General features: G+C 42.5%; 1 protein-coding gene across 1 annotated transcript in view; it reads left to right on the top strand.

Moving 5' to 3' along the window:
• Positions 1-1,429: 1,429 nt before the first annotated feature.
• The window catches only part of SVEP1 (sushi, von Willebrand factor type A, EGF and pentraxin domain containing 1), a 294,647-nt gene continuing 283,186 nt past the window's right edge, over positions 1,430-12,890 (top strand). Inside the window, exon 1 of the mRNA XM_018557222.1 lies at positions 1,430-1,939. Coding sequence (XP_018412724.1) covers positions 1,430-1,939 — 510 coding nt within the window. The remainder of the gene's footprint in view (positions 1,940-12,890) is intronic.

The raw sequence follows: 12,890 nt of genomic DNA on the forward strand, positions 1-12,890 counted from the left end.
GTTTAGTAATTTGTATTGAGATTGTAGACCATCACGGGACTGTGCTTGGAGCGTTGACTACTTTACAAAGCACACAAGGACCATAGGGAACAAAAGTAGCTACCCTCCAGAAGGAACGACACTGTCAGCACCAATTCAGAGATGATTTGAGAATCTACAGCTGAGGGATACACAAATAAGATACTTTTTTTGTTACTAGTTAATGTACTTGAATGTATTTATGAGATTTAACACAAATAAGATACAATTTTGTTATTAGTTAAGGTACTTGAATGTGTTTTTAGGATAAAACTCCTGAGTTTATTGTCACTTTAAGGAGCGACGGCGTTCAGCAGAATCTTCACATCCACCACTTCAGGGTGTGTTGAATGGTTCTATCCACTGGCCACTACATCACTAAAAAAATACAGCAGTGACATTGGGAAGAACCACAGCCAATGTGGTAAGGACAGAGAAAGGGGGGACTCTGAACCAGGCATCTGAATAGCAAAAAGTGATGGATGTGAACATTCTGCTGGAGGTTGTAACTCTTGAGGAGGGCAAGGTATTTGCAGTTAAGTGTTTGACATCTTCTTCTACAGGCTGCTTTTATTAGATTTTTTCCAGCAGCAGATTTGCTTTAATAGTTATATAAACTGTTGTTTCGAGAACCAATAAAGGGCTCTGACTAGTTTTGGCGTCTGCATTTTCTTTTAAAGTAATTAAGCTATTAGTGAAGGTTTTTGCTGCTGCTGTTGCCTGAAGTCCCATGTGCAGCTTGCCTTGTACTGGCTATCGGATATCCTTAGCATATAGTTATGTAAGTCTGAAAGTAAAAGTTGTGTAGGTGAAACTCTTAAGGTGACCGTATCAGCAAGCACAGAAGTGTTTTCAATTACAGTGGCACTCCGGGTATCTTGCAAGCCCTGTCTGCTGAATGCCTGTGAGTCTGCTAGCAAGACATGTGGGATCAATCAAGGGGGCTGATGCTCGCTTTGGGGAATGTTGACAGCCTGATAGACACACAAGGCTCCGGTGACAAGAACAGCTCAGCAAATCAAACACGGACAGAGGAGGGAGTGAAGGAAGGAAGACTTGGAAGAAGGCAGGCAGAAATCAAGCAGCGCAGCCAAAGAAAGAGTGAGCGGAAAGTAAAGCTGAGACAATAGATGCAAAGGGAGGGAGGCACAAACACACAAGGACAGAGCTTTGCCGAGTCTTTTTCTTCTGCATTTTTTTGGAAGAATGAAGAGGAGGGAAGGACAGTGATTTGGAGCAGCACATGAAGCCAGCACTATGCTCTCTAGCATAGCTCCCATCTGTTCTTCTGCCCAGACCCACTAGTTTTGGATCAGCAAGAACTGGAGGGAGGCTGCGGGAGACCTAGCACAGCACATCGGATGACTATTCAGAGCAAGCAGCCGGCCAGTTGTCTCTTCTTCAGGTGATCATGTTACGCTTGGCTTGGCTTTGTTGCTGCTTCGCTTTGGTCCATGGCTGGACAAGTTTTCAGCACCAGATCCCAGCGACTTACAGGAGTTCTTCCCAAGTTTTTCAGATCGCAGCAGAGAGCAGCAGCGGGCAGCTGACGGAGAGCGCAGAGAACAAAGTGGAGAAGATGGGCCAGTTCTTCAAGAAGAACATCAGGAGGCTGCGGGAGAAGAGCCACAACCTAGACATGGTCTTCCTGGTGGACGAGTCTTCTAGCGTGGGCCACGCCAACTTCGTCAACGAGCTGAGGTTCGTCAAGAAGCTACTTTCCGATTTCCCCGTGGTGCCTTCTGCCACCAGAGTGGCCATTGTCACCTTCTCCTCCAAGAACAACGTGCAGACCAGGGTGGACTATATCTCCAGCAGCCACTCTCACCAGCACAAATGTTCTCTACTCAACAGAGAGATCCCAGCGATCACCTACAAGGGTGGAGGGACCTACACCAAAGGAGCCTTCCAACAAGCAGCGGTAAGATAGTGCTAGTTCCAAAAAAAAAACCTAATTTCCACCTTCTACAGGGAAGTTCTGCCACTGTTGGAATTTAGAGCACATGATGAAATCCAATTGTTTTCTACAAGTAAAACTCCACCAATGATATCAAGTTATCAATTTGAAGTTATTTAAAGCCAACATGCACTTTAAATTGATGGAGATATAGTGTATTTTTTCCATTTTGGATAAATGGAAAAAAGTGTTAAAATACTGGTCAGGTTTTGATGGAAGTCAGTATGTCCACTGGGGAGAGTCACCACCCCATTTGTCTTAAAGTGATATTAAAGTCAAAAGGTTTTTAGGCTACTTTAAATGCTGATGAAATCACGTACAATGTATGCTTCTTCTTGATGTTTAAATGTTTTACTTTCCTGTAGAATCAGTAGAATCGGCTGGTTCCCTGAGCACTAGTCCTGATGTCCTGTTTAAGAGTGACTCCTTTCTCTTGCAGGGTCCTATGGAGCCACCCTTGTGTGTGCTAGTAGCAGTGTGTTTCCACAAACACACAGACACAGCTTACTGCTCTTCCCTCCTTCCTTCCTCTTCTGTTCCCTATCCTTCCCTTCTCTTTCCATCCCTTCTCTTCTGTTTTCTTCTCTTCCCTTCTCTTCCCTTTCATTCTCTTCCCTTCTCTACCTTTCTCCCTTTTCCAGCTAGACACCCTCTATAGTCTGTGCTGTCCCTTGTGATCTTGTACAGGACAGGAAGTTCAGGGAAGCAGATCTGATAGAGTTGGAATCAGCTGTATGGAAAAATGATGACTGTGTTTGGCCAAAAATGTAAAGCAATGCTTTGCTGGGCAATGCATCTTTGTTTGATCTGAAATCATTATTGAAAAAACGTTTGAGAGTTTAATACTATTTTTTATAAATATTGTCTCCGGGACAGAGAATGATGGGAAATCCAAATTTTAGGGTTGTCCCAGGAACAGGACTTGAGGGGAAATAATGCAAAGAAAAAAACCTTTTCTGGTGGCAGATATATAAAGCTGGCCATTCACTGTTAAGCTTATACACGGTTATACTTCCTTCGTTCAACCTCTAGGTAGAATGAAGAAAATATAACAGATTCCTCCATCAATGCTTACAAGCGTGGATGGAGGAATCCCCTGCTGTTTTGCATTGTATTCTGACAGTGGTCACCGGCCGCTGTCAGAATACCTGAACGGAGCTTGCATCTGATTGGCTACCTGCTCCTTTGATCAGCTGATCGAAGGATCCCGGGTGGAAGGGTGCCAACAGGGGCACCCACTGTGGGAATATCGGCTGGTTCATCAAAAACCCGATGAAATTCACATTGTATAGTCTACTTTGGATTTTTGTGTTATTAAGTCTAATGAATTTCAAAATGTACCGCTAAATAGCTTGGATGGAAAAATCTCCCGCTGGGCTATTGTATTCTGACAATGGCAGGTGTGCTGCTGTACACTTCAACAGTGACCACAGCTTATTGGCTGCAGTCACTGTGTGGTTAAAATTTTTCCACCGACTCCTATTTTCTGATCAAAGGATGTTGGACATAAGGCAGTTGTCAGGGCCACCCACTGAGAGAATTTCAGCTTGTTCACCAAGAACCGTCTGAAATTTGTTAAGTGTATGGGCAGCTTAAGAGGTGATATCTATCACTTAGGTGAGGTTTCCCCTTACTTCCTGTTGTGTCTTTGGAACAGGAAATGTGTAAATATCACATAACACCACTGAAACTCAAGCGCTGAAATCTCAGAAGTTGACGTGTATGGGTTCTATCACTGGTAAGGGGTGCCCAGCAGCAGAATGGCATGTAGGTAGATTTTCTATTGCAGTGAAAAACGTGCGGTGGCTGTAGCCTGCTTAGGCGCCATGCACACAGGCATCTGGGAAGTCCTGTGGCAAGAACCTGCAGATTCTTGCAGCAGGAATCCCAGATGAGTCCGTACAGATGCGGTCGTGCCCATTTAAGTTACTAACAGGCTGACAGTGCCCGCATCTGTCCGTGGCTGTCCACATGTAATCATATATGGTACAGTTACCTGCAGATCAGAAGATATGCTTGTCTTGGGACACAAGCTCTCTGCATCCAGGGACAATCAACCCTACCATTCCTCAGGCGATTACATGTGGCCAGCCAGAGATAGAAGATGCAGCCGTTGTCACCATATCATTAATTTGAATTGGCACAGTGGCCACATCTGTACGGACACATCTGGGATTCCTGCCACAAGAATCCACAGGTTATTGCCGCATGAATCCCCAGATGCCTGTGTGCATGGGGCCTTGGGGTGGTCATAGTCATGTCATGCTGAGATTAATGGATAGTTAGAAGAAGCCAATAAGAGTGGTGCCTTTGTTAAAATGATTAATGCATATCATGATCTTCTGACAGATGGATCTAGTGCCCATGCTGTAGAAACTTTGTTCCCTTTCCTGCATAATAGAGAGAATGTATTGGCTATTTGTTGCAAACACATTTTGAAGGGTGCTGGGAAATCACATCATACCTAAAATTATTTCTTTAAATGCCTGGAAGTGCCTATTGCTACACTTATACATGGTCTGATAGTTGCAAGTGATGCTTTTATCAGGCCACGTGTGGCCAGCAATGGACTCTTGACAGTATGCTCAGTGTATGTTATTCTATTCAGGTATACATAACACAGTACCAGTGCAACCTTCTTTCTGCTTTGTCTTTCCCCTGAAAATATTAAAGCAGAACATCAGGAAGATAGTAAGTGATCACCATTTATTCTAGTTATGTGTTCTTAACAAAAAATATATCAAATGTGTTTTAAATAACATCCAGTGTAATGCCCAAATCTGTCTTTATATAAACCCACTGTATTCCTCTGCACAGCAGGACTCAGACAGAGAGAGGAAGGACCATTACTGTAACCCAGGTATTCTCCACTGCTCTCCATTGTGCTGTCAGCCTTAAGCTGGCCATTCACCTATATATTTCCTACAAATTTTCTATGGTCAGATGGGAAAATGGCAACAGATTCTTCCATCTACGCTAAACTGTGTGGATGGAGGAATCTCCCACTGGGCCAAGCTTCAGTATCTTACTAGTCGGCCCTGCTGGCTGTCAAAATACCTGAACAATCTGATTGGATGCAGGCATTGTTCAGGTGTTTTGAGAGCCAGTGGGGCTGACTAGCAAGATACTGAAGCTTGGCCCAGTGGGAGATTCCTCCATCCACAGAGTTTATCGTAGATGGAGGAATCTGTTGCACTTTTTCCATCTGACCATAGAAAATCTGCAGATAATCTATAGGTGTATGGCCAGCTTTACAATGGCAGCTTGGTGATAGGATGAGAGAGCATGATGTAATGATGTCACCAGTATGGTGATGCTTCTTCATTGTCCAGGTAATAGGCTGTGGCAGCTCAGTGACCAAGCTGTATAACTTATAGCAAAGCTTGCAATAAAATAAAAAATCAAGGCCCCTTATTTATTAAGACTGCCACCAATCCAAAATTTTCCAGTAAAGTAAAAATGTAGGGGTAAAAGGTTAGTAAATATGCTTATCCAACCACTGGCTTCCGCCTGCGGTTCCCAGAGGGGGACTGATGTTACCATCCTTCCAGGGAAAAAAGGGACAATGCACAATATGGAAGCTGAACCGGAAAGTGAGCAGAATCGGAATCGGATCAGCTAATTTGGCCTAGATTGTTCACTTCTCCTGTCTTCTCCAAACTCTTCACCCTTTTGAGAATAACCCTGTAACCTTTTTTCTAAATTTTTGCAGCATTTGTGCATCGGGGATGGTGGGGGCTTCAATCATATCTAAACCCAAGAACAAAAATGTAATACATTGTAGCTTACCAGTGCTTAGGTGAGGTGGGTGCATTGGTTTTCTCTTTTCAAGCTAAGTACATTATGCAAGTACTGTTGATGCTGATAGAAATCCAGTATGCTTGTAAATTCCTTTGGTTCCTTTCTGTGAATGGAGAAACTTAAGTTGCCTCAGTCACCGCAACAGAGGGACTTGTAGTTCTCAGAGGAATACAAGTGCGGTGACATCACTGCACTTTTAGTCCATGTTACAGAGATACAGACATGGACATGAGAATCACTAAATGATAAGAATGGATGAACACAATCACATGTTTCATCTTTGTATTTTGCTGTTTGAGTAGAGATGAGCTTTTATGTAGGGTACGCACATGGTCTGTCAAATTAAACTGTCACTGTGAGAAAATGTTATATGCAACCTGAATGTGCTTACAAAGTGCTTAGAAGAGGAAGCATAAATGCAAGGGGTGCACAGGAAGACACAAGAGAAGAAAACTATATCTTACCCGGCTTGCTTTACTTAAAGTCTACAGTTTTCTAGCACATTAAACTGTTATTTTGGGTTTAGCAGATGGAAGTGTCTCTTCCTGCCAGAAGTTCCTCTAGGGTTACACAAAATACACTATTACTATCTGCTATACCTACTCTTTACCGATCTGCTGCTGTAAATTTCTTTCATGGTGAAAAATATAGACCAATATAAAATTATGCACCCATATCATGAGTTAGTGAGGAAGTCCTGCAGAGATTTAAGAAAAATGTCAGTCGGACCATTAAGTCAGTTTTGTAATTATGCTGTTATCAGCTTTGAACTATTCTCAGAAAACCAACTGACGCTTTTTATCACAAAAATCAAATAGCTAGTGGTAGACAATGATAACGTTAAGAGGACCCACATGGTAGAAGTTTGTAAACAAAGTTAAATAAAAATATATTTAAGTCCGTAAGCTGCGTGTATCGTGTCCACTGTGATAACGTTTTTATAGTTATTTTATTATAAACCTCTATATATTGTCATTTTTGGCTTACGCGTTTATAGGGCTGCAAACTAGGGATGCACAGATACAAGTTTTTCGGTATCGAGTACCAGTACCAATATTTTTTTTTTTCATATTCACCTATACCGAATACCGATACCAGAAGTCCCATTAAGGAAGCCAGGCGGCGTGTAATGACTCACCACCTGGCTTCCTGAATAGCCAGGAAGCTGGGCGGCGTGTAAAGAATCACCACCCTGCTCCCGATTAGCAAGGAAGCCGTCTCCATGCTCCCTCGTCACGAGGTGACGAAGAAGTATGACGCCGGCTTTCTGGCCAATCAGGAAGCCGGGGGATGGGTAATGACTCGCCGCCTGGCTTCCTGATTGGCCGGCTTCTCGGCTAATCAGGAAGCTGGGCAGTGAGTCATTACATGGTGCCTGGCTTCCTTATTGGCCGGGAATCCGTCTCCATGCTCCCTCGTCACTAGGTGACGAGGAAGCATGAAGCTTCCTGTCTGACAGCCACAACATGAAATGAGGAAAAATGGCCCCAAGGTGGTCAGCAGGGTCACCAGAACCAATGTCCCTATAGGAAGACTTTCAATCTATTCCATTTCTTGTGCCAACCCAACATTTTTCATTTGTCTTCACTTTAAGTGATAATGGTCACCAGGACAAATAGAGAAACAAACAGGAACACAGACTTTGATAAAAACCTGACAAGTGCTATAATTCCTCTCTACTCTAAACAAAACTGAAAAAGATTTTTTGGGCTTCAGCTTCACTTTAAGATTTTTGTTTTTGTTTTGTTATATGAGGTCTTGTAGTAATTACTTTTAAACATTTAAAGTCCAGCTCCAGTTTTCAAGCACACGTGCTATCCCTGTTCCTCAAGCACAAGTGCTATCCCTGTTCCTCTTCTCCAGCATTAGTTGGTCGGTGGGCTTTAACTACAACCTCCTATATCTTACAGCCAAAGAAGGTGCCATCTTATCCTCCATTTGGATTGCAATTGCCATTGTGCTACACGTGTGATCAGCTATAACACCAGCTATTTGAGGGCTTGAAAGTTTGGTTAAGAGCTGGAATAAGCACAGTGGCATGCCCTAAAAGTAACTGATTTAACAATACATTGATTAGTCTAGTTCAGGGATGGGCAACTCCGGCCCTCTAGCTGTGCTTTAACTACAAGTCCCAACATACCTCTGCCTCTGGGAGTCATGCCTGTAACTGTCAGTCTTGCAATGTCTCATGGAACTTGTAGTTCCACAACAACTGGAAGGCAAGAGTTGCCCACCTCTGGTCGAGTTCCTCTTTAATTAAACAAAATCAGAAGTTGGAGATGGGCTTTAAAGCCAGGCTTGCCTAATCACTGTGGTTTTGTTTCGACCACCTGCATGTGTTGCTAACTTGAATGAGATCCCATCATGTTTTCTGATAATGAATAGGTCTACAGGCTAAATCCTTTGGTATGAAAGTGGTTGTTTACCAGAGCCAACAATCTTTCACATTTTTAAGTGTTATGAAGTACACCAAACAGCACATTATGTGCTACAAAGCAGCAATGTACACTGGGCTCATGCCCAACATTCGTTGTTTTCTTGTACTGGAGTTACTTTTGTGTTTAGAAGATTAACAGATATGAAGACCAATTCTCCATATCTGCACAACACTGAGCAACATTTTAAATTATTCTTTTTTACAATAGTTTACATTCTCATCGAGTCTTCTTTTAGTGGCCACAGTACTAATACATTTCATAGGAATTGCCATTCCCTACTAGCATGGCCCTACTAGCACTGTTGTGGTAAAAGTATGAAAAAATGATGGGAGATCCAGTTCCTTTCAGTGTCATCACAAATCATGTGAGTTCATGGGGATCATGGAAGTCTAAAGATGCTCACGGAAATATTACAAATAATATCTTTTTAAGGGTAAAGCTAGCCATACACTGTTCTGTTTTCTTTTGTTCAACCTGCAGGCTGAACTAAAAAAGTATAACAGATTCTTTAATCCACACTAAACAGCATTGATGGACAAATCTCCTGCTGGGCTATTGTGTTCTGACATCAGTGGGTGTGCCACTGTCAGAATACCCAAACAGTGATGGCAGCCAATCGGCTGACAAAATGTTTCTGATAGGCATTTTAGATTTCTGATGCCGGATGGAAGGGTGCCGACAGGGCCACCCACTGAAAGAATTTCAGCCAGTTCATCAAGAACCGTCCAAAATTCGCACAGTGTATGGCCAGCTTAACTCTTTATAATAATTTTATTGCAATTACATGAATTTGTAGGCACTCCCATGTACCATTTTAGGCTAAAAGCGATAAGCAACACGACACTCAGGTATAAATGTGCACCAGTGGGATTCTTCATCTTGATCCTTATCACACTTTGAGAAAGTGCATAACAATCAAGTGGAGGGGAGGGGCTAACATTTGTGATATCCCTTTAATTACTGTCCTAGTGACATTGGTAACAAACGTTAAAGATGAATTCCAGGAAAAGCAAATGTTGTTTAATAACAATTAGTGTGTGCATTTTTACTTGAATCATTTTGTTTCCTTTAGATCTGTACAGCAATCCAGTGTGCAGCATCTTCCTGTAACAGAGATCAGTCACTGCTGGTCTCTCTTCTTGTATAGAGTAACTGGTCTGGTATCCACCCCCTCCTGTAGTTTTCTGTAAGCAGCCTATCATGGGAGGGTTCTGCTGGGTCCCTCCCGCATCCCTGCTGTCCGCACAAGCTATGTACAGCCGAGTGATGATGTCACCACTTCTCTTAAGGTAACAGCTGGGTTTGAAAGGCATTTAGTGCACACAAAGTGGATTTATATCCTTTGTGGCTAATGAGAAACATATTTTGTGCCCGGAGTTCAGCTTTAGAGTACAGTAGATCTAACAGCAGATTGATACAGGAACAGTGATGATGTTACTAAATATATTTGTAACATTGAGAATTGATCTCAAACACACAGTTTCAGAATGAAAGTCCTCTCTAAGAAGGTATGTTTCAAAATGATTTTTTATGAGCCTGAACTCATAATGAACCGAAGAAACTGTAATCCAGCAATTTTAAGTGCCTCTGTATGGTATACCTTTGAATGCCTTCTCAAGCTACTCAAAAGCCCCAATAGTCAGGACACTCTCATATGCTAATACAGATTTGATTTGCAGAGTCGAGGTCTGGCTTGCCCCTTATGGTACTTAGCTATAAGCTCAGTAACAAATAGCTGGGCGGTGGATGAAATACTGTATTTGGCCTAAACAAAGCATGCAATTTTAAAGCAATGATTGCATTGTAGGAAAAAAAATGTGGATTCCTATGATTAAAGTGTATCTATAGTGAACATTTTTTGTCTAGTTTTGGATAGAGTTGGGAAGGGCCAGATCTCTTGTCAGGTTTTTATTGTTATCCGTGTCACTGCTACCGAGATGCACTCTCTCTATTTGTCCTGGTGACCACTGTCCCTCAGACAGAAATGATTGTAAATCAACATGTTACACTTATCACCAGAAGTGAGGGTGCATTTTCCAATGGGATCACTTGTCTTGGTGACAACTATCCAAAAGGGGAAGTTTGTACAGATGTCTTCCTGCTTCTGAGTCTTTGGGACAGGAAGTGAAGGGAAATCTACCCAGTGGGACATAGACAGTGAGAAAGAAAGAAATAAAGTGACAGATTTTGAACCCTTATCTACTTTAGCTGTAGCTCGCGGTATACTGAGCTTTGGGTGACGGGAGGATGCTAGTTTGTGTCCTCCCGTTACCCTTAGGAGAACTATGGGGAAAAGTCCTAACCCCATAGTTCTCCTTTAAGACCACAGTGTGGTTTATATGAACAGGTTGTATTTTATAACTAAATGCCACGTTGTTGTGCAACAACAAAAAGAGAGTATTGACCAAAACTGTCCAACACAGAATGATATTTCTCAATAGATTCAGCTGATTGCCTCTTTGCTAAAGCCCAAGTCCACAAATATTGTAGGACAGCTGTGGACAGCTGTGCTTAAGCCGGATTGTTGTATTGTAGGTCCCTGTGCATATAGGCATTCTTCCAATACACTGAGCAGAGTTCATATTCAGTACCAGAAGACATTAGAGGGTCTCATGCTGCAAGGCTTTATGGGAAGTATGCCACATACAGTATATGTGTTTGAAGTTTCTAAAGCATGGCGTCAAAGGCATTCATTTTAGAATGTAGGATGTAGGTCTAAGTTCACATAAAGCATGACTAATGCTTCGGCACAACAGAGCATAGCCGACAAGTAATGGGGAAAATACCAGAATACTATTTTGTGTATTGTACTGGTTTAAAGGGCAGTGTCAGAATAGCACTTCTGTGTTCTGTAATGCTTCATTGTTGTAGTACATAATTTACATATATGATAACTTGATAGCTAACCTGACAGCTAACAATAGATTAAGATCACTACCGATTATTTATTCCAGAGCTACTAGGAAATTATTCATCACCTTATTAACATCCATAGGGTAAAACCAGGCTTAGGATACTGAAATAGATTTTTTTTTATTTTACTGATTTTTTTGGTGCCAAAAAAAAAAAAAGTCACATAGGTTTTTCCTGCTCAGAAATAAAGCTACATTTTAACTGCATTCAGCTTTTGCTATCTCTCTCACTGACTCCGGTCGTACAATCTCTACACCTGAATTCCCAGGTCTGTGCACCTTCCATAGGCACTGTAATGGGCTGCTTCTTTCGCTGGTGTATTTTTATTTATTTTCTGTAATGGAATGAGGACTGAGACTTGAAGGAGGATTTGAACATAGTTTCCAGGTGTTGTATAAGATACCAGAAGGAGGTTCAGGACACCAAACTCTACCTGTTACTTAAACACCACATTTTGAGTGGACCAAAGTTTCCATATATGCTGCTGACAGGGGGCATGAGAGCATTCAGTTCAGTTATGTCATTTTAGACATGAAATTCTGACCTTGAAAATTGGTTCTAAACTTTGCCCTGACATTAAAATGTAACTCCAGCCAAATGTATTTCTTTTCGATTTGAAAAGAGTGAGAAAGAGAAATGAAAACCTTAAAGGAGAACTATGAGGTGAGTGCTTTTTACTCATCCTCATAGTTCTAGCCGACCGGTGACAATGAAACTGTCACAGGTCGGCTCAGTAGATCGGGAAGTGAGCGAATACATACCGGCGTTCGCTCACTTCTCGATCCTGTCATGGCAGAGCGGCGTGACAGGGGAAGGACTGGATTCCCCCTTCTCCGCTCCGATTCTCCAGCACTGACTGGCGGAAGGGACGGGGAAGGGGGGGGGGGTACAGCTGGCTCTGCCTCTAGATAGGCAGAGCCAGCTGTCACTCACGCAGCTGGGCGGATCCATACATAATTGTCGGGAGCCGTTTCAGCTGCGGTGTCCGCGAGCTGTAGCTCGCGGTATACTGAGCTTAGGTTGTTGGGAGGATGCTAGTTTGTGCCCTCCCGTTACCCTTAGGAGAACTATGGGGGAAAGCCCTAACCCCATAGTTCTCCTTTAAGGGAATTTTATCTTTGACACCACTGGGGAGATTTTCCTCCACTTGCTGCCCTGGGACACCCATATAACAAAATGGAGGGAGTTGTGGTTGTCAAGCAGACAGCATGGAATGGACAGCACTAAAAAACACTGTCAGAAGTTGTGATTTGTCTGTGTCCCCATTGAAGAGATTTCCTATCATGTCTCAACAGGAATTTGGGGGGAAAACCCCTTGACAGGGACACATTTGGCAATGAATACCTGAGAGACGCTTCAATTTTTCACTGTTTTATCTATAACATAATAAAAATGTGTGGCTGGAGTTGTGCTTTAAGTCTTCCCTATTACGGATCCCAGTCACTCCTGTTTGCCATTATCAGCACTGTATCCTTATTGTCCAGCAGTTAAAAGCAGTTGAGGGACCCGGTGTTGAGGTGAGACATGTGTCTCCTTCCACCCTTAGAGAAGTGCATTCCAAAGTTATATGGTCTGTGGACAGTTTTGAACCAATATACAGATGCTCTAGCGCTAGCCTATCTACTGTATATCCTTTTACATTTAGACTGTAAAACTCAAAATCTTACAATGAATGTGAGCTTGGCTGAGAAAAGATTCCCAAATTCATTCCCGGTAAGAACTGTGCTGAAAGGAACTGTGATGTACACTTTTTAGGATTTCTG

This window comes from Nanorana parkeri, unplaced genomic scaffold (genome assembly GCF_000935625.1).
Source record: "Nanorana parkeri isolate BGI_ZX_2015 unplaced genomic scaffold, ASM93562v1 scaffold274, whole genome shotgun sequence".
Classification (NCBI taxonomy): Eukaryota; Metazoa; Chordata; class Amphibia; order Anura; family Dicroglossidae; genus Nanorana; species Nanorana parkeri.